General features: G+C 32.1%; 2 protein-coding genes across 8 annotated transcripts; one reads left to right on the top strand and one right to left on the bottom strand.

The window, feature by feature from the left end:
• Positions 1 to 218: 218 nt before the first annotated feature.
• Positions 219 to 22,470, bottom strand: LOC113847743 (CBL-interacting serine/threonine-protein kinase 24). 6 transcript variants are annotated; one of them, XR_003501788.1, is made up of 17 exons: positions 22,354 to 22,470; positions 21,908 to 22,234; positions 20,752 to 20,814; positions 20,586 to 20,657; positions 20,222 to 20,329; positions 20,049 to 20,123; positions 19,810 to 19,863; positions 17,877 to 18,002; positions 16,861 to 16,950; positions 16,376 to 16,498; positions 15,481 to 15,600; positions 15,110 to 15,226; positions 14,253 to 14,309; positions 14,079 to 14,153; positions 12,456 to 12,940; positions 11,567 to 11,577; positions 219 to 229 (listed from the first exon to the last, which is right to left on the bottom strand). XR_003501788.1 is itself a non-coding variant. In XM_027477004.1 (16 exons), the coding sequence occupies exons 2-15, from the start codon at positions 22,070 to 22,072 to the stop codon at positions 12,845 to 12,847; spliced, it is 1,341 nt and encodes a 446-aa protein (XP_027332805.1). In that variant the 5' UTR covers positions 22,073 to 22,234; positions 22,354 to 22,470; the 3' UTR covers positions 12,360 to 12,708; positions 12,831 to 12,844. The 6 variants fall into 6 exon arrangements, 4 of the variants coding, with proteins under 4 accessions (XP_027332804.1, XP_027332803.1, XP_027332806.1 ...); XM_027477004.1 differs by lacking the exons at positions 219 to 229; positions 11,567 to 11,577 and having other exon boundaries at positions 12,360 to 12,708; positions 12,831 to 12,940; XR_003501789.1 differs by lacking the exons at positions 219 to 229; positions 11,567 to 11,577 and adding an exon at positions 13,721 to 13,800 and having other exon boundaries at positions 12,874 to 12,941.
• LOC113847742 (EIN3-binding F-box protein 1-like) lies at positions 1,566 to 5,138 on the top strand. 2 transcript variants are annotated; one of them, XM_027477000.1, is made up of 3 exons: positions 1,566 to 1,994; positions 2,413 to 4,306; positions 4,603 to 4,937. In XM_027477000.1, the coding sequence occupies exons 1-3, from the start codon at positions 1,970 to 1,972 to the stop codon at positions 4,658 to 4,660; spliced, it is 1,977 nt and encodes a 658-aa protein (XP_027332801.1). In that variant the 5' UTR covers positions 1,566 to 1,969; the 3' UTR covers positions 4,661 to 4,937. The 2 variants fall into 2 exon arrangements, with proteins under 2 accessions (XP_027332801.1, XP_027332802.1); XM_027477001.1 differs by having other exon boundaries at positions 1,568 to 1,994; positions 2,413 to 5,138.
• Positions 22,471 to 22,786: the final 316 nt, after the last annotated feature.

The following is a 22,786-nucleotide window of genomic DNA, read 5'->3' as shown; positions in this document are numbered from 1 at the left end:
AATTAATTAATTTTACAATTAGTAACTTTATTAACAGTTTTCTTGACTTTTCATTTTATTGATATTTCAAAATTGTTAACTGTTAGTCTTATTCTTAAAGATTTCATTATTAAAAATAGAAAATAATCTGAATACTGCATTCCATTTTTTTAATTTTTAAAACCGTTAGTTATTTTGTAAAACATGCATAATGGTGTCATTTATTTTGAAATAAGCATTTCATAATTTACTGGACTATTTAATTGATACTTAGCTTGTCCCTTAATAAATAAATCTGATAGCCGCGGATGGTAAATTATCATCAAATAGACGTATTTTGTCAATGAATATTAATACTATACGACGATAGAGGTATGGTTTTTATTTAATTATATAATATAACATCATCCTCATAAAGGCAACATTTGTTTAAAAAGTTTGATACTTTTTTTAATGAAAGTATTATAAGGCCTAACGGACGTGAAAGGTAAAAGTGAAAAAGTATTAGCATAAACGATTTTAAACAATTATTTAATGATACATAATTAAAATTTTATTTATATTTTAAAATATTAAAAATATGAAATATTCTTAATAGTATTTTTACTTGTTAACAACTAACTACTTACAATACCTTTAATATTTCGCTCGATCATTTTTAATGAAAGAATTAATTTATTAAAATTAATACAAAATAATCATATATATATATATATTATAAATTTATATTTATAAAAAATATACATAATATTAATAATATATATTAAATATATTTGATTATATAATTAATAAATTAGCACTGCATTAACATAAATTTTATAATAAATAATACTATAAAAACATTTTAGTAAATAATGTGTACAGAAATAATGTACCTGTCTCTTGTGAATAAAACAAATATTGGTAGTTATTTAGTTTATAAAAAAAGTACTACAGGGGTTAGCGGTATTATTGTAGGAGTAATTTTTATGAACTCTACAATAACTTTAATATTTTTAATAGTGACATCTTAACGAAATCAATTTATGTTATCGTGATAATTGAAAAAATTAATTATTTTTAAAATATATTTATTAATACTGAGTAATATGTAAAATAAGAATAAATATTAAAATTTAAATTTTAATATATTTTATTAATAAGAATTAAATTCGCATTCTACAAAATTGCTAGTTCAAATCTCACTACCGAAATAAAAATTTTTATTGGCAAATGATGGTTTTTTGATATCTTATAATGAAAAATGTTAATAATATATATTTTAAAAATATATTCTTTAGTATAAGTTAAATTTATTATAAATATAAAAAATATTTTTAATTAAATAATAAAAATAATAATTAATTTTTTATGTTTTTAACAGTTTTTGTTTCATTATTTATAATATTATGTTAAATTATTATTACCTGTCTTTAGTGGCACCTTAAAAAAAGAATAACATAAAAGGCAAAAACCCATATAAATGTACCGTTCACGGTATTTTCCTAAAAGTTGACGCATGGGTTGATTTTGAAGCACAGAAGTTGGGGCTCCTTAACCTAAAAAAGGTTAAAAGGAAAAAATATAAAAATAAAATAGAAAAGAAAAGGAAAAAAGAAGGGAGAGGGTGTACCTGGTATTGGTTTGGAGGAAGTGGGATTGCAATTTACAAATGCTGAGGTGGTTGGTTTGGTTGGACTAAGAGAGAGAGTGTGGGGAATAGCCGGTTTTAAGGAAGGATTCATTGCATTACGAAATGTGCAGTAGCATTGCATCTGTGGCGTGGTATTGTCTATGGACGACACCTATTTTTCAATATAAGACTTTCTCGACACATATAAACATACATTCCCCCCAACCCATTACCTAACTTCATCCATTCCAATCCTTTTTGCCCTGCTCTGTGGGGTTTTCCCTCTCAAATGCTCTTCACCCTTCTCCCTCTATTCGCTCTTCTGTTTTCACTTTCTCTTTACATTCTTCCCAAATTTCAATTCTTTTGCCTGTGGTCATGCCTGCCCTTGTTAATTACAGTGGTACGCTTCATGCCTTTTCCCTTCAATACTCAATTTTACTCTTTTCTTCATTGGTTGGTCTTTTAATTATAGCTTTTGAGGTTTGTGATTTTAATGGGTAGGAAAATAGTTGTGCTTTATGCTTAGAAACCGTTTTCTTAGAGCTTCTTGTTGCAAAGAGAATCATTGATTAAATAGTTTGGATCTTCAGTTGATATGAAGTAGTGTGCTACGGTTTGCTTAAAAAAGAAGTTATTTTTCGTTTTCCTTTTCTTTGGTGGACTTAACTTGGATGGGCAAGTTGTATTCTGTTGAAAAGCTTAAATCTTGTGTGTGTGATATGAGATGAATATTCAGTTTTGGTTCTGGGATATCCTATGATGTGGAAAAATTTTGTTTTTGTGTGGCTGATTTTAGATTTTGTGGATGGGTTTTTCAGGTGATGATGAACTGTATCCTGGGGGTTCTTTTCGCCCAAATCCAATGGATTTGGGTCGCATGTACCCTATTGGCTCGAATTTGGATGTGTACTACCCTCCTACCAAGCGAGCTCGGATCGGTGTCCCATTTGTGTTTGAAACCAGTGACCTTGAGCAAGATCAAGAGCCTAGTATTGGGGTTCTACCTGATGAATGCCTCTTTGAAATTTTCAGAAGGTTCCCTAGTGGCAAAGAGAGAAGCTTGTGTGCCTGTGTATCTAAACGGTGGCTTATGCTTATGAGCAGTATTTGCAAAGATGAAATCGAGAGGACTAGTTCCTCTGGTGTTGAAACCATGTCTGCAGATGAGAATCAAGATATTGAAGGTGATGGATACCTTACAAGGTGTTTGGAAGGGAAGAAAGCTACCGATGTAAGGCTTGCTGCTATTGCAGTTGGGACTAGGGGTCATGGGGGACTGGGTAAGCTCTCAATCAGAGGAAGCAACTCTGTGCGTGGTGTCACAAACCTTGGCCTCACTGCAGTTGCTCATGGTTGCCCTTCTCTCAGATCACTTTCTTTGTGGAATGTATCATCCATTGCGGATGAGGGTCTGTCTGAGATAGCAAAAGGGTGTCATATGTTGGAGAAGCTTGACCTGTGTCTGTGTTCTTCAATCAGCAACAAGGGTTTGATTGCAATAGCTGAAGGCTGCCCCAATCTGACAACCTTAAATATTGAATCATGTTCTAAGATTGGAAACGAGGGTTTGCAAGCTATTGCAAAGTTCTGCCCCAAGTTACAGTCAATTTCTATCAAGGATTGCCCTCTTGTTGGGGATCATGGGGTGTCTAGTTTGTTGTCATTAGTTTCAGACTTGCAAAGGGTAAAGCTTCAGGCCTTGAACATTACAGATTTTTCTCTGGCTGTTATTGGCCATTATGGAAAGGCAATTACAAACCTGGTCCTATCTGGTCTCCAAAATGTGAGTGAAAGAGGATTCTGGGTCATGGGGGTTGCTAATGGTCTGCAGAAATTGGTGTCACTTTCTGTTACCTCCTGCAGGGGGGTAACTGATGCAAGCATAGAAGCCATGGGTAAAGGTTGCACCAACCTGAAGCAGATGTGCCTTCGCAGGTGTTGCTTTGTATCTGATGGTGGACTGGTAGCATTTGGCAAAGCTGCAGGATCTCTTGAGAGCTTGCAGTTGGAGGAGTGCAACAGGGTCACCCAGTGTGGGATCATTGGTGCCCTTTCAAACATCAAAACGAAGTTGAAATCTCTCACCCTTGTGAAGTGCATGGGAGTTAAAGATATTGATATGGAAGCATCTATGCTTTCTCCTTGCGAATCTCTCCGATCCTTAACCATTCAAAACTGCCCTGGATTTTGTAGTGCTAGCCTTGCCATAGTTGGGAAATTGTGTCCCCAACTTCAGCATCTTAATTTGACTGGACTCTATGGCATAACAGATGCTGGCCTTCTCCCTCTCTTGGAGAATTGTGAGGCTGGACTTGTGAAGGTGAACCTTACTGGTTGCTGGAACTTGACAGATAATGTTGTTTCAGCCTTGGCCAGGCTACATGGTGGAACTCTAGAATTACTTAATCTTGATGGATGCTGGAAAATCACTGATGCAAGTTTGGTTGCAATTGCTGACAACTGCCTCCTGCTAAGTGATTTAGATGTGTCAAAGTGTGCAATCACTGACGCCGGTCTAGCTGTTCTCTCTAGTGCCAGCCAACTTAGTTTGCAAGTGCTTTCCTTGTCTGGCTGTTCTTATGTATCAAACAAGAGTGTTCCTTTCCTGACAAAATTGGGCCAGACCTTGTTGGGATTGAATCTTCAAAACTGCAATTCAATTGGCAGCAGCACAATTGAGTTGCTGGTGGAGAAACTGTGGAGATGTGATATTCTGGCTTAATTATGATAGAAACAAATAAAACAGGCTAAATCAGGAAGACTTCATTGAACTGGATCTGGAATTTCAGGATATACAGTACATGTATCGAGCTATAATAATGAAATCAACAGGTGGTGACATTCAGCATGCTTTTTGGTGCTGATAATGCTATCAAGGGTGGATTGGTGGGGTGGTTTGTTGACTTGGTTGTTTTCCAGGGAACTTTGGCCTTTTTTGCAAGCATGAAAATGCTTGTTACAACAACCCTTTTGACCTTGGCTCACTGGAGGTCACATCTTTCATGGCCATTGTACCCTGAGAATACAGTTACTAAGTCTTGGTTGATGGTTTCCACTACTAGATAGTTTATGCTTATGTTAGCTCTTATTTTGTACCGCTGAATGTTCACTACTGCATGTTTTAGCTTCTGTCGAACATTTTCTATGATGTTACTCGGACTTAAGCTTTAGTTCATGTCTTTTGAAGTCTTTCTGTTATTTAGTTCATGTTTTAGTTCCTGCCTCTGGAAGAGGGTTCAGCTTGTTTTTCCTTTGTCTTGTCAGCGTGGCTGTGTAGTTCAATTTTAAGGGTAGGTACCTCATATTCAAGGACTTTGGTGGTGGCTGGGCTTTCATTTGGTTTGCCACAGCAACCCATGTTTTGGGTTGCTTTTTTTTTCTTCTTTTAAATCGAGTCCTTGTTTTTGTAGGCTTCTCTTGCTTGTGAATTGCACTTCGCAGACCGCTTTGGTTGTATTCTATAATAAAAATGCAATGTAAACTTTCATCTATGTTGTTATTGTTTTTTTCCTTATGTTGAGAATAATGGAATTGTATTCTCGTGAAGTGAATTTGGTTGGCAGTGAAAGTAGTAGGGGGTAGTATCCTCTCTTGTTACGTGTGTTGAAAATAAAAAGGGAACATTCTAGGAAATAAGATAAAGAGGTGGGGAATAACACGTTTTAGATAAAAACATAGTGATGTTTGTACGTTTTTATCACACTGCTGTACTGATAAGGAAGATATTCGTCTGGTAGGCTGCTAATGGGCCTTATGGTTGTCGCTTATCAAAAGATGTTGCTTTGTGTTGCACGATATAATAAAATTATAAAATATAACTAAGATAGAGATAATTATAAATGGTGTTAATTTTAAGTGGTTGAAATAATAGAGTTGTAAAATAATTTTTAATTTATTTTAAAGTTACATGTCATTATATTTTTTTTTCAAAAAAATTAGTTGTTAGACTTTCAAATGTTTTATTTTCAAATTAGTTAAGAAAATTTGCCATTATTTTAATATTTTATTTTAAAAATTTTAAAAAAATCAGTAATATAGTTAGAACATGTTTTACCTTTAAATCTTGAGACTAATTATTATTTTTCTCAAAAGTTCTCTCAAGATATTGATAAAAGAAAAAATTTTAAAATAAGATAAATTGAATAAACATTTAATCTTTGAAAAATTAATTAAATGGTAATTAAAAAAAAAAAAAAAAGGATTGGTGGTTTACACTTTACTCCTCCAAAAGCATAATATACTTCTTGCAAAGTAAACGTAATGTGAATGGAAAGATGTCATACACTATGCTGAGTCAGTGATGGCTTGGAAATAAGATAATAATTTGACATGTCTGTGTCTTCAAAGGCCGATCCTTTACAATAAGGAGTACATCTCTTCAGGTGAGGTGAACTAGACTATGACCCTTAACCACCTACCCCACCTTGCTACAACTTTTACTATGATGAGAAAAGCATCACTGCCCCATGATCATTGTGTGCCATTGGATGCTCAAATGTTAGGACTAGGAAGTGTGGTCAGCAATCAGAGTAGTGGGTTCTCTTTTGTTCCAAAATAATGCCCTGCCTAAACATACATATGTTGATGAAATGCAAGTTAAAAATGGTCTTAATTTGTTTCAAACTTTACAAAAATAAGAGGACAAGGGAGTGTACAAATCACATGGATAGAGGATGTTTCTTCAAGGATAGCAAATACCATACAAAAATCATTGTACAACATAAACTTTCTTCGCTGTGAGATCTAAGATGGCAAGATATGCAAAGGATTCTTCTGTGAGAAAATCTGTCTGTTGGAGAAAAGGGAACTTTGCATAGGAGTTGTTATCTGCCACAACTGCTCAGAGTCTTTTCCTCCAGTGACCAATTTGTCCTACACTATAAAGGCATCACCAAGCAAGATGCGGGACCTGCTCCACCAACAATATATAAATTTCATTTTTTTTATAAGATTCATACATTTAACTAATAATAAATGTATTAAAAAAGTCCATTAAAGTGCAGTAAAAGGAGTATTGTGTACTATTATAATGTTGCTCTATCGACTTTCGCAAATATATAGGTTGTATAATTATTAAAAGTGTCGTTGTAATAAAAATTGACTTCTCAGCAGATTATTAATTATTCATTAATTACTTGATTAAATTTATTTATGCAACGACAAACAATTGAAAGAGGTGGAAAAAATATGTCAAACTAAAAATTTTGAAGAACACGACATGCAGAGGAAAATAAACTTGTTAAGGATTTGATCTATGTTCGCCTCATATTTGAATTGTACACGGGAAATTTATAATTTTGGCTTGTTAGCAAAGATTTTATTTGAAACATTGTGTTTTCAAGACTTATAACACAAGCTACATGCATTAAGATCGAATCTCCAATTATACATATGTTTCCATCTTATTGGCTAAACATTTTGTCCAAAAATTTAGATATAGCGAACACCTATTATTATTCACGATCTAAAACTCAATCATGGTACTTTGTAACTATGGTGCTCGTGGTGTTATTTAAGACTAAAATTGAAACCTCACCTCAAAATTCACTCATGTAAATGCACGATACATATGAAAATTAGATGATAAAATTTTGCGAAAGTTAGCAAAACTTTAAAAGTTGACTTACCATAGTTGTGATGAAATTTTAGATAAATGATTTGTTGTAATTCCTTACGTATATTATATGATATTATGATATTTTATTGTATTTTTTAATAATATTTGTATTTTATTAGTTCATCAAATATGTTAAAAATGTATTTTAATTAACAAAATATACATAATTAAAATGAAAATGTGAATTTAAATACTCAATAAATATAAATACATGGATCAAAATTATTATTCATGAAAATATAAAAAAATAATTTATTAAAACACATGTATAAAAATACCCTAGTTAATAAGAATCATAACTTCAAAAGTGGGATAGACTAGAGGGTAAGTTGGTGCTAGGTTGGGAATCAAATTGTGGAGGTGGGAGACAAATGTGTATAGGTCTCAGTTAGGGAAGACCAAAACCTAGGGTGGTGTTAAGCTAATCTTGGTCTTCTTACTTAAGTAAGTGAAAACAATTTTTTTCCTCTATAGTTACCACTAGAAGGAATTGTTGTTCTCTTGATACAATATTATAACATGTAAAAATACAATACAAAACCAGTTCGTGTTCTAATCAGCTTATAAAGCGTATGTTTGGTCAAATTATTTTAAAGACATAATTGTTTTTTAAAAATAATATTTTTTAAAATAAAACATTTTCCAAGCACACACAAATGTCAATTAATTACTACTCATCTACTTCCTATCGTGGGATGTTTTGTATTACTCATTATAACTCTAACTACGTGACTTCAAAAGCAAAAGTTACAGTAGCTTACAAGTTTTGGTGACCAAATGAAATGCTCTTGTTATTGCCACATTTTCTTTGTAGTTATACTACAATTTTTATCCTATTATAAACTTTTCTCCAAGTTTTATATATGCAATTAATTCCTTGATTTTCAGGGTTTTTATTTTTGACAAATTTATCACATGGAATACAAAAAAATTGACCAAACACGAAATCCCTATGCATATTTATAACCTTGTTTACTCTTTATAAACTTATTTGATTACTACTCTTTCTTAAACACATCAAACGTAATTATCTTCTATGCATGTTTATAAGCAAAGCGGGGTGATACTCTTTATGATGAACTAGCATTTATTAGAAAGACAAGAAATTATGATAAGGAGATTACTTAATTACTTTCTTGTTATGGATCTTTTATTTCTTAGATTTTATATAAGTCAAACCAATAGAGGGTAATGGTAATGGAAGCCTTGCCCCGTGAGAAAAAGTGAGGTATCGAAATGATACAAGTAAAAACAAGTATGGGGAAGCCAACAAATTTGGGATTCTGGCTTCCATTCAATGAAGTGGCCCCTAGCAAATATTAACCGAATTGACAATAATTTGAATTGATTTATTGACTTGCATTTGTCTCTTTTCTAGAGGCAAACACTGTATGCTTGTAATGTATAATAGTGGCATTAGTATTATTGAGGAGCAGAACCAAGGGCAAATGACCAAAAACTCATGGCCACTCCTTGTATGGTGACAAGAGAAACATGGTGTAGTACTTCAATAATTTCAAAAGTTAGCATAGGGTAGTCAATTCAGCCAGCAAAAGATGAAAAGAAACTGTGACTTCAGTCATTCACGCTGAAAACCTTGAGTCAGAGCAGCTGTTGCTCTTAAAATACTTCCAAGACCAAAACTCTTCAATTTGGGACCCTTCAAAATAAAAATTTATGATATGCATCATTCATTGTATCAATGATCCATAGCAAACCCCTTGTCGTTCCTACTATTGCACAGCCATTACTTCCTATCTCTTTCTCCCAAAACCCCATCTTCACACTTCTTTTCTCATCATTTTTTTTTTCTTTTATAAACTTATGGATTTGCCAAAAACATACTCCAATGGACTAAAAACTTCAGTGACTCTGATTCTCATAATTTCTCTCACGTTATTTCCTTCTAATTCAGGTAAAAAAAAGACCATCATGAGTGTCCACTATTTCTACGTCAACTACATGGAATTCTAATGTTTACCTCTGTGTGTCACTTCACTTGGTCTAACTCATATTGTTTACATGGGCTGAACAGGAGGGTCACCTTCAATGAAAGATGGGAAGGGGCTGAAACAAAAGAAATTAGTATTGGGGTCAAGGCCTCCAAGGTGTGTTAACAAGTGCTTGAGCTGTAGGCCATGCATGGCTGCTTTAGTTATCTCTCCTCACCACAGGGTTGGCCACACTCACAAGACAAAAACAGCACAAAGAGATGAGGGCTATTATCTTCTTTCATGGAAATGCAAATGCGGTAACAAGTTCTTTCAACCCTGATAGTTGATAGCTTTTAGGTAGATAGTTCCTGAAATATAATTATAGTGGCATAGCTATATAGTCTATGCTTGAACATTTTTCAGTGTACCTGGTGTGTAGTATGAACCAAAATTAACAACCTTCTCTTGTCCAAATAACGATTAATTAACCCCCAATAAACTCGACTATTGTTAATTTCTTGATTCTTTGTTCAAACTTCAAACTTGGTTGATGTGGTCAGCATTGGTTGGAGCAGTATATGGGGTCACGGTGCAAAAAGTATATAATTTCATAGCTAGTTAGCTTAAGGAAATTATTGGCATGCTCAAAGATGTACAAACATGGAGGCCCCCAGCGACAAAACAAGGTTGGCCAGGCATTAATTGGGTCAAAATATATCAAAGCTGATTGAGAGAGAAACAGAAGGACTTCTTCATAAGACAAGTGTACTTCATAAATAAAGTAAAAGGAAAATAATGTTGGTAAAAAAAAAAAAACTTACACAATAACATATATTATTATAGTATTACACAATAGCATATATAAGACCATCGATTTGTGGGAAAAATTTTAAACTGTGAAGATTTTGTTTTTGGTTGCCAAATGAGGAGTGATTCCTTCTTTAAATATATTTTTATAGGTCTTATAATTATAAACAATTTTTTTGCTTCTATAATTTGTTGTCAGTTTATATTTCTGATAAAAATGAGCCTTTTTAATTTATACTATAAATTCCCATCAAAGACCAAAATATATATAATGTTGTTATAAAGCGGGAGATATAAATCAATCAGAAAATTTAATTATAATTAAAACGGAAAATACTTATACTTAAGGATTAAAAAAATATTTCAGCTTGCGATAATTCTTAATGAAATAAAAGGTCTATTGAATGAAAAGAATTTTTATTTCCCTATTCGTCTGTCTTTAGGGAAAAAAGAAACAAATTTATGTTGGCTGTTTGCTGATACTTATAAAAGATGAATTATTTTATGGTATTTTTTTTTGTCCAATTATTTTTTTCTTCTGGTTCTTAGACAGTTATAAACCCTTTTTTTTATTTAAAAAAATTGAGGTAAGGGATGGATAACGAACTTTAAGCCCAAGATATCTGACAAGTGTGAAGCCTTCACCGTTTAGGCTTACAGACAACTAAAAGATTTGAATTTCGTTTTTTTTTTTAAATTTTTTTTTGTTTTTTTTTTATGGATGCTATTATCCTTCGAGTTGAGTCAAAATAATTCTTTATTTGGCAAAAGACTAGATATTTCTTTTAATCAAGGAGAAAAGGCCTTTTCATCATTTATTGATAAAATTAATTTTAATATAATTGATATTAAATTTTTAATTGTAATTAATTTATCAGTCTAAATCAATATTGGTTTTAAATTATATTAAAATGAATTTTTCTTTTAAAAATATAAGAATTAATATAAAAAAATTGCGTTTAGTTTACTACCAAAATAACCATGAAAAAATGTGGGTTTCGACACTTTTTGTTTCTAAATATTATATATATATATATATATATTTTAAAAAATATTATTTAGTTAATCTTGTATATTTAGAGAGATTAAATGAACAAGTTAATTAGAAATTTAATATAAAATAGATGAAAATTCGAGAGATGAATTGTGTGAAAAATATTTTTTTTACAATTACTGTATCATTAATTTTTTAATGATAAGAAATTAAATAAAATACCATGATATTTAAAGAAATTAAAAATATATTTACGTTAAAAATAGAAAAGAATGTTTACACCAAAGTATAACTTAAAACATTTCTCTTTACAAAAACGGATCCCAGACCTTTGACAAGAATACCACGAGGTTTTACCACCGGAGCACATTTTACAGAAAGGCTAATGAGTTGGGAAAATGAAGTTGAAGTAGCATGCCAATTATATATGAATTTTCCCTTTAATTTTATTCTCATTTTTTATACTTTCATTCTTTACATATTATAATTAAGAAGTATTTTTCATTCATAGTTAATTTGATTTTATTGAAGCAATAAAATATCTTATTAAACAATAATTATTATTTTTTAAAAAAACTTAAATATATCAATCCAAAAATTGTTTTCAATTAATCATTTACTATATTTATATCTATATCCAAATTAGTTTGATTTTAAGAATAAAATAATATATAAAAAAATTAAAACACATGAGTTTCAAGATAAGTAAATATTTATATGATACAACCATTTTTGAAACTATTATTTTATAATAATTAATATAAGCTTCTTCATTACATTTAAAAAATTTTCTATTAATTACATATATATTGGAGTTTAAGCTAGTTTCCTTTTATAAAAAGTCATAATGATTTTAATCTTCATCAATCGTGTGTCTGGATGTGCTGGGTTATAAATCCAAAGTTCCCAACAGCTATTTGGGTAAGCATTAGTTCATGTAGACTATAATTGATAGCGACGCCACGAATATGTACTAAGGAGATAACTGTGTTCGACTGTTCGTACTGCACAATAGTTGAAATATCCACATTGTTATTAATATTTGTCTATACAGTCGCTCCAATAAATGCTTTGATTTTCCCCCACCACAAATAGTTCTGCCCTACAGGTAGTGCATAAATGTCTGATAACGGTAGAATTTTATTGTTGTTGGCATGAATTGAAAGGGCTATAGCGCAAGTCTACAGATGCTAAGACCTATTAACCCTCCAGACAGGGGTAGGGTATTGCAAGATTCGTAGATGACCCAACATTTTTTAGTAACACTGACCACCCAAGCCAAGCAAATTTTATGTTGTTCAAAAAAATACTTTTCTATTCTAATAACTCAGCAAGTAGCTCCTTTTATTAACAGCAAACTTAATTTTAATGTATTGCAACCAAACACTCCTATTTTATATTGTATTAGCATTTGCCTCAAACAGGCATGTTTGGGAGGTTGAATAGCTCTTCCAAACACACTACTTACAGATAGAACTAAGGAGGGAAAAAAAGGTTCTTAGTTCATACCATACCCGAACCAAATAATTGATTGATTTTGTAATCCGTTGAGGAGTAGATTCGTTACAGGATGCACTGCAATAGGTTTCTTTCCTTCTTTCCCTGGGATATCAAGCCATATTGTAAGTTGACAACGACACCCTTCTCCTATACGTTCCGTACAGTGTATGTTGCAATATGATGGCTAAAAAGCATGCCAGTGCTTAGTGCACATTTGGTTCCACTTATTGTAGAGAAATAATTACTTATTTCTTTCAGTTTCCTGAGATATTTTAAAAATAAGTGATTATTTCTCTAAAGTTGAAGTTGAAGCAAACATGATCTCAGTATACTCGGGAAACAGCCGAATCTTTGAGCGCTCTTCTATTTATATTTGCATCATACCCGCAAGAACTGGGTTATAAAGTCATTTGTCGAAGCAGATTTGAATTTGACATAGTCTCTGTCGGTCTCCAAATAATGTTTTCTAGTTTGGCACAAAGATTCTTGTAAAACTGCAGTAGTACAAAAATATGTTACTATCAATTTATTCACAAGCAAATATAAATACATATGCATGTAACACTGTATTTGTTTAGAAGTACACATGCATTGAGAAGCGGATGATAGGAAAACACATGGCTTATGGCAATAAGGATAAAATGTTGAGTAGGACAATCGAATTTGTACGTAACTGTGTAAGCAACTAAATGTAAATGTAATAATAAACATGGCAACAGGCCGAGTCTTAGTATAGCCATTAAAAAATCATTTGTGCGTGTGAAAGCAGGAATTCGTTGTGTTGTGTGTGTATAAAGGAGGATTCAAAGAATGTGAAGTATTGCAAATAAATTTCTAGGAAAACCCACTAGGAATTGCGAATAGTCCAGAAGCCAGGCTTGCCATCCTTATGACTGTTGAAGAACATATTTTTCCTCTCTCCTTTTTCTTAGATTTCTATTCAAATAATTTCTAACTTAACATCTTCTTAAACCATATTCAACCATTTCTCATCTTCAAAGCAGACAAGATGTTGTCGGAATAGTTTTAATGGACATCGAACTATCAGACAGAGAATAATTATCAAATGTACCATAATGCACTTAATATTCCCCATAGTTTCTCTAATCTCAGTGAAACAAGATCAAGTCAATCATAAATAACAAGGAAAAGGAAAGAATGACACAGAATATCAGACAGCAATAAACCCAATGTCAGACTTTGGCCATACTTTAAATCTACACTACTGGTGATTGACCCATGACCAAACTTCTCTCCATCTGCAAATGCCTAAAATGTTTCTGTAACGGGGCAATTTGTTGTTGTTGTTGATGAATGGCCAAAGTCAGTATCTGACAACCAGCTATCGGATTAACTTCGGAATTTAAAGATAAAAAAAAAACACATGAAAATTGTGGTCGGAGCAAATGATCATTCTTAAATTATTTTTTCCCTCTTTTAATAAAATCTTGAAAAGTTAGAAAAGGAAAATTGACAAGCAAAAAAGATTTCACTCTGGATGTTTGCATTGAGAATTGTGCACAGTACATCTCCCCTTTAGCATTAGCTATTTCATTCTGGTGTTTCTCATGGCATAGCTTGAAAGCATTTTGAGCCATCAAAATGAAGATATATGTACATACTGAAGCTAACCTTGTGATAGTCAAAAGTATCCCCAGCTGCCTTCCGAACATCAACCATGAAAAGGGATGGTGCAACTTCAAACACCTTTTGACAAAGTGAAAAGATTATTTTAATTAGAATCTATGCAGAAATATAGTTTTCACATTAAAACTAGTAAACATAACAAAAGCAAAAACAAGTTACCTCCAAGACTACTGCAAATTGTCCAACCTTATTTATAGAAATGCCTTCAAGCCTCATCTGCAAGAATATTATTTTTAGAGAACTGATAGGTGAAAAAAATTTGAAAACCATATGACCATACTTCTCCAATCTGAATCAAGTATGAAAATCTCTACCTAGTCTTAAAATTAGACCACCCAATAATCATCTCTTTTGAATAGTTATCCCTACTTAGGGATAGAATGTCATAAGGCAACCGACCACCCACAGAGACCAATAATTTGGAAAGTCTGTTGTGTAGAACGTAAAGCTTTTTTTTGCTTAATAACATACTGCAATTCTAATTACTACTATGTTAGGACTTTGTTTTAATAATAAATGCATATTTTTTAATAACTGCTATGTGACAGTTTCTTTAAGGAAGTTATGTATTTTCCTTTGTATTGGCGTGGTAGGGTAAGGAGGCAGTTATGTAGTGTGAATGGTAGTTTTCTGTACAGATATAACCTCCATAGGAGTTTCTGATCTCTAGACAGCAAGAGATTACAGTAATATCTGTAATCTGGTGTGATTTAATCCTCATTCCATCTATTTCAAAATGTGTTGAATGTTATTGAAACACTAAAATTTAAAATGTAAGTTGGCTAATATGGCAAAATAGACTGCAGAGTAATTTTAATTATTGCTAGAATGGAGCAGCAGCAGTTACAAGCAACAGAGATTGCATTGACATCTGACGAAAACAGGATTGCTCTGCTCTGAATTCTGTGCAAAGTTCTCCTATCACATCTCAACACCAATTACTATCAGCTTAAGTATCTTGAGCCTATGCATAATCTATCCAACATTTATTGTGTAAAGTAGAGGTGAAGTGGTACCTTGTAATTGCGAGAATGGACCTTAAGACTCATTGACTCCGCAACTGCTTCAATAGATGAAATTATAACTTTTGCTGGTTTACGGGAAACAAATCGAGTTTGCCGCTTTACATAATCCTGTTAAAACAGGAAAGAATATCATTTGGCACACTGCACCGTCACCTTGAAAAACACAGAATCTGAACTAACTTGGAAGAAAGCTATATATTATAATATATTATGTTCATGTTACATCACTTAGATTCAAACAAGAAATCCTATGTCCTCTAATGCCCACCCAGGCAGGTGGAAGTACAAAAAGTTACGAGGCCAATGAGACATAAAGGAACCATGAGATTGTAGGGTATAAGAATAGGGAATGGAAACAACACCTGATGCCTGTCAAATAGAGGTGAAAGATTCAACCCTTGTGATAAGGCAATCATCTCAAATGCATTCATTATCAAAGGACCTCTCTCTGTGATTTCTGACCGTTCAGCAACATACTGGTCCTGGAAAACAGCAACATTGCCGGTCTATCTTGGATCAGCAAATGAGATACATACCACTGTTGAATAATCAGCAAAACATTTTAATTGCTCAAAAAGAGAATCAAGGGACCACAACCAGGTAAGTATTAAGTGCAAGTAAATTGTATGGATTTTGTTGGTAGTACATAGTACATACTAACCTCTTGACATGTGCCCCATGCATGTCAACTGCCAAGATGCATTATGTATGCTTATATGTTTTTAAAATTTTGTGTACATGCATTTTATTTGCATAATGGGAAGAAAAAAAATCTTAAGAGAGTTAGAGTTAGTTGATTCCTTTTCAACTCTTAAATGCCTGTATACTTGATAAATAAAGTGGCAAAAGAGTTTTGATAATTGTCCAAATTCCTAATGAAGTGAAGAAAGTGAATTTTCAAAGGTTTACATATTTTATCTGAATAAAAAATGTAAATGACCATGAGGGATGTTCCTTAAGTAATAGTATATATGTCCTTTCCATAATATGGCTTTACTGAATTCAGATATTTACGATTTCCTATTTAAAGGGAATGAGCTAAGTCATTATCCTCCACCAACTTAAAACTTACTGCAACAAGGTACATATTTTGCCATTTCTCACCTAGTATCAAAACCATAGCCTTAATGAATTTTCCCTCCACACGTCCACGTCCCCTTGTTAAATATATAGCACGTACACACACATTGCATTTGCAGCTATGGATATGTAACATACATTTGCAAAAAAAAATATGTTTATTAAACAATAGCAAACCTCAATATCATCAAATACAGCCTTCACATCATCCAAATTCACTTGCTCATCTTCCCTGAGTTTGACAGGCAAATAGTTTCTCTGGAACCATGGATCTTTCCTTATTTGTTCGATTTTCACCCGCTACATGTATAAAATTTTTCAAATAAGTGCAGATCATATGACTATAATTGGACTGGAGATAATATACTCAGTAGAACCATGTGTTAGATAAAAATTATTTTACTACCAGCACAGTGTGTCATTATAATGTTCCCCTGAATAGGAAAAGGATAAAGGAAAAATGAAATATATAATACAAAGAAATTTTCCCTGAACAGTGCATAGAATCAAGTCAAGTAGTATAAATATACAGACTTTATAATAATAAAAATGTGTCAAGTTAATCAGTGAGAAATACACTGAAAATTACACCATAATGCATGTATGTTCGTACTAGAGTCTAAAACAAAATAAGTTTAAAACAAATGAATAATTGAACTCACTGTTTTAGGATTAGGATCCAGAATTTTATGTATCAAAGTCTTTGCGCCAGCAGAAAACCAGAATGGGCAAACAAATTCTGCAGCATTGATCTACAGGTTTAAATAAAAAAGAAAAATCAACAAGAACAAATGTTAACATCTGGTTGTCAGTCTACATCACTGAATGCTCCTAAAATGGACATTTAGTGCACTCAGAAAAGGCTCCTCATGGTATCTATAAAAAAGACAAGGATCAATTGAGTTTTGATAGAGAATAGTTAAAAAGCATAGGTCAGAGGGATTATTATTTTCTGAAATGAGGTAACCATGTCAAGACAAAGGCATTGACACAAAAAATCTATTCTCCAGGCTCAAGCCTCAGCTATACCATCAACAGTACAAAATAAAATCCTAGTTCAGCCGACTAATTCCATTTTAAACCCACGCACACTACTGCTGCCTCACCATCACAAATTTTCTCTCTTTTTAACTACCTTCAGCCCCATGGAATTTCTTTCTTGCCTACACCTTCCACTCTTTAGGTCTAGGCTCATTTCCTAATAACGTTTTTTTCACCAAATGAAGCTCTACTAGATAATAAGCATGAACACAAGAACAATGCATCCAGCCATTTCATATTATATCACACAGCATGTAAACAACTACTAAAGTGTGGATGATACAACAAAGATTGTGATTACTAAAATTTATTTCTTTCATTTTGGCAATTTCACAGTCACGAACAGAACTGTGTGTTGACTTAGGAGTTCATTTTCATATTATGTAAATTAATTAAAGGTTATTTATTTAGGATATTGTTATTAATATTTTAAATACTAGAAAAGTGTTATATCCTCGTTTCATATTATCTTTAGAGACTAATTTTTCTATATTAAGATTAGCTTGAGATTTAAATTAAAATGTAAATTAACAGTATTCCACTGGTCTTTTTGTCCATTACATTCACTATTTACATTATTCCATCTTCTTTCTAGCTCTTTTAAGCCTCTGATTATCATAAGGGAAAGGTAGAATACCCTTCTGTAAAGTGTTGGAAGGTCTGGCTCTTCAAAAGGAAGATATCCAGCCATTAGAACATATAGGATGACTCCACATGACCAAACATCAGCTGCGGCACCATCATATCCTTGATCATTGAGCACCTACAAAAGATCACTTTTAGTAAGAAACTGAAGCACATCAAATAATAAGTGACATCATTGCACTAACGGGAAAAAAATCAAATTAACCTCATATAGTCATAAATAAATCACTTAGAAGAAACATGCAACTTATTACAGACAAATTGCTACCGGAAGCAACTATTTGGCTTATGCATATAAATTGAATATATCAATGTCATGAGATGAGAAAAACACAGTATTTATTAATTCAAACATTAAATGCATAAATAATAAACAAAGCTGGAAATGACTCTTGTTTCAAGATAAAGGTATAACTGTTAATGACTATCATGGCATAATATCTAGCATCTAGTTCTATATATTGAATTAACTTTTAACTTTGAAGTGAAAAAATTTCTTCTTTAACTCCCCCTCAAAGTAATGATGTGTCCTTAATTTCTGATGTTTTAATTTAATTCTGTGTATCCTCCTTTTCAATTATGAATATATTTTATTTTAATTTATACATTTTTGGATTCTAGCTGAATTTAAGGGGCAGGGTGAAATGTGTAGATGACACTTGTTGTATTAATCTATTCCATCACTAGTGATTTGTCCATAACTAAAATTGATGTGGACAGTTGATAAGTCCGTAATTAGACCATTTTCTATAGTTCATATATTTATGTTTAATCTTTATTTTAATTAAATTTTACACTCATTTATATGTTAAATGTACAGTTTAGTATGAAGAGGCCACAAGTGAATTTTGAGTGTGTTTTGAGTCTAAATTAATGAAAGTTCAGAGTTTCGCAGCAGTCAACACGCTTAGACCCTTTCAACAAGGCCTTGCACGATCGTACTCATCTGCGGGGAGTCCAATTATAGAGAGATTTTAAGATTTTTAAACCCTATAAAAGAGATATCTCAGGCATCTTGTTAGACACCGTCTACATCTTGCCTTTCACTCTTTAATACACTTCTCATCTCGTTTCTCTTATACAAAATCTTTGGCATACTCTTGGCGGGACTTGGAGTTTCGAGTGATCATACTTGAAGATCAAGAATGACACTCTAATTTGCTATTTCTTTTGATTATGACTTTGTTTATGATTGTTTTAGTTCTTTACTTTAACATTAGTAACTAAATCTATAACTATAGCTTTTATCCTATTGCACATAATTATAATACTTATTAATTATATTGTTAGACGATCGTACTTCAATTAGTTAATGAATTTATAGGATAAAACGAGACAAAAGATTAGGTGAACTAAATCAATTTTTCTCTTTCAATCATTATTAAATTAACAAGTTCACAGGTGTTTTATGCTTTCTTTAAATGATGTCTTGCATGATCATTGAAGATATTAATTTAGAAAAAAGAATATTAATATTGCATGATCATTGCGTATTAATAGTATTTATATGAATGATTGATAATCACAAAGAAATCAAATTTAGAATTAAATAAAAAAATAAAATAAATGATTGAATGAGAAAATTCATACACCCTAAGTTCCTCTCTTATAAGTTCAATCAAGACGTATGTTATTTTATTTGCTTTTATTCATAATTAAATTATGATTCTTACTACATTCCACATTTTTTAGGCTCAAATGATTGAATTAAGATTTCTTAGTAATTGAAAATTAATTATTGTAGGACGATATTTTAGAAACTTTATTTTAGAACTCTTTATTACTTATCGACGGATACACTTATTTAACACAAACAACAATTATATCAAACTGTTAATTTTATCTGAGCCAGGTAGAATCATCTATAGGAAAAGGAGAAATCAAGGTAACAATTAAGAACGACATTTAGGTATGATGAATTTTACCTCAGGAGCAACATAATTTGGGGTCCCACAAGTGGTGTAAAGAAGGCGAACACCCTATATAAAAGAAGACAAAGAGGAACAAATGGAAGACATTATTTCTGCTGCTTCTGCAATCTCCAAAAATCATTATCTAGAGGGAAAGTGACAACTAGATACCAATGAGATGAAATCAAAATATTTTTTTTCTTAAAAAAACTCTGTTCTGTCATCTCCTTTTTATTAGTAGAGTACGTTCTTACCTGCTTAGTCAATGCACTCAATCCAAAATCAGAAACCTTCAAATTTCCATAAGCATCAAGAAGAAGGTTTTCAGGCTATAAAAGGGAAGAAAACAAATTGATCAAGACTAAGGTATAAAATGGTTAAAACATTTACAACTAAATGTATTAACACATAATATATTGTCTTTCACCTTCAAGTCTCTATGGTACACACCCTTTCTATGACAATGAGCAACAGCATCTACAAGTTGTTGAAAGTAACGTCTGGATTCATTTTCAGAAAGTTTTCCCTGCTGAACCTACAGAATACAGATCCATAAAAAGTGTAATTGTAACATAAATAATGAATAAAACCTAATATAATATCTAACCTAATATAATATCTCAACCGAAAAAAAAAAAAAAAACTAATCAAATCATTAACATTAGTTTGCTCATGTCTCATCAATGCATTGTTTCATACTAATTTAAAAGGTTAAACTTTGGAATTATCAAAGTAAGTTTAGAAGAATTAACCTCCAACATATTCCATATTATTTAAACATTAGAACTTACAATTTTATCATATAGTTCCCCTCCCATTACAAACTCAAGGATTATGTAGATCTTTGTCTGACCGGCCAAAACCTAAAATTGTAAGCAGTGTGAGAAATATAATAAGAAGAGAAAGAAATATGAAGTAACTCCTGACTTATGAGGAATTTCAGATATCTATACATACCTCATGCAACCTGACAATATTAGGATGCCTGACAATCTTCATGATGGATATCTCCCTTTTAATCTACAACATAGTTCAACTTAGAAAGACTAACAGCAAGAGATGGAAAGAATTACAACAAGCATTAAGAATAACAAACTACATCATCTCTTCCATAAACGTACAGTCAAGCACATAGTGATGGAAGTAGGACTTTGACTGCAGATGCAACATAAGATCCACTAAAAGACAACATAATCATGAAAATACTTTTCTGATGAGACTGGAGGCAAAGAGACATTATTATTGTTGAACACTTACACATTAGCATTGCAATCCATATCCATTTATACTGCAAATTTTACTTCCAGCTTTTAGTTCCGTAAAGAGTAGTAACCATGCAACCATATGTTAACACATACATAAATAATGACATACAATCCCATCGTTTAGCTTCATTGTTTTGCCTTATAATGATTTTCTAACAAACTGTTTGAGCGTATTCAACAAGGTGATTGGAAAGGGAATGAGCCTTTTTGCAATTGTAGAAAGGAATAGGTATTCTATCCCAAACGTGATGGAATCCCCATAACAAATAGGTGTAAAAATAGTCATCTCATCAGCTTTTGTTCATCCCCAAAATCCTTTTTGATCAAGCTGTGTTTTATTAGTCCTTTCCAAAACAAAGATGGCCGAGCCCGTTCAACCTAAAAAACACAAATTACTTTTTAAAAAAATCATTTATATCATACCAAACACAAAAATAGAATGGAACCATCAATCCATCCTCATCTATACCAAGAAAAATGTGGGAACGAACATTCCATCCCATACTCATTCCCTCAAAACCAGTCATCCAACGAAACATGATCTAATTCATCGCTCTTTTATCTCTAATTTAATTTAGGACAAAACTTAAATTCAATTACAGTCAACACTATTCTCCAATCAAAGTTAATATTTCATCTGGATAATAAAAATTGGCGGCAATTTCCAAAAAGAAATGTCCAATTTAATTGAAGAACAATACTAACGAGTTTTGTCCTTCATTTTGTGTATTATACGAAAAATATTAAGAAGACCTCAGTAGTATGAATTTGTATGAAGATCGATCAAGCATAAATTAAAACATATATAGTTGAAGTTCATAGAGAAATAGAAAGGAAAAAGGTAGAACCTGTTCAACCATTTTGTGCTTGAGAATGGTGGTCTTAGCCATCACTTTAATAGCCACGCTCTCCCCTGTCTCGGAGTTTATAGCGAACTTAACCTTCGCGAACGTCCCTTCCCCAATAGTTCGACCGACCTCATACTTCCCGATCTTTCTCGTTACCTTCCTCATGCTTTTCTTTTTCAACGCTCGTTCATTTGCAGGTTCTCACAAATTTCCGATTCAAAGGTGACCAAGGAACACCAATTGAATTGAGTCTTAAACTCTGTTCAGTTCTTCACCAAAAGGAGTATTCTGGAACCTGATCCACCAAAACCAAACTACACTTCCTTGCTGTTCCAGGAGTGAAGAAAGAGAACAGAGAAAAACAAAAAAGGATCACAAAGAGTTAAAGTAAGAAGAATTGGAATATTCTAGAACTCCAATGAAAGGAAGAAAAAGCAGCGAAGCACTTTTTCAAGTCGCCTGCGTCTGCGTTCCTCGGCGAAATTGAAGTCGGAGTGCAAGAACAGAGACACCTCAAAGAAAGCAGCAAAATAGTTGGGGATGTCTAATGTCTTTAGCAATATAGAAAGAAATAATAAAAACGAGGACCGGTAAATATAATATATCCGGGGTCTTTTTTAATATGAAAAAAAAAATCGTTAAAATACAGTGTTTTAAAAAAAGATAAAAAATATGAAATATTTTAAATATTTTTTATATAAAATCGTTCGTCAATTTTTAAAACTTTTCGTTATTATATTAATACTTACACTAAAAATTATAAATGAGAATTTTTAAATCTTATATTTTTATAATTTTTTTAAAGTATCATATTTTAATATATATATATATATATATATATATATTTTTAATTTTATAAAAAATTAAAAATATGTTTGA

This window comes from Abrus precatorius, unplaced genomic scaffold (assembly GCF_003935025.1).
Source record: "Abrus precatorius isolate BTA unplaced genomic scaffold, Abrus_2018 Scaffold8, whole genome shotgun sequence".
NCBI lineage: Eukaryota > Viridiplantae > Streptophyta > Magnoliopsida > Fabales > Fabaceae > Abrus > Abrus precatorius.
The sequence above is the reverse complement of the archived record's forward strand: the minus strand, read 5'-3'. Positions and strand labels throughout refer to the sequence as shown.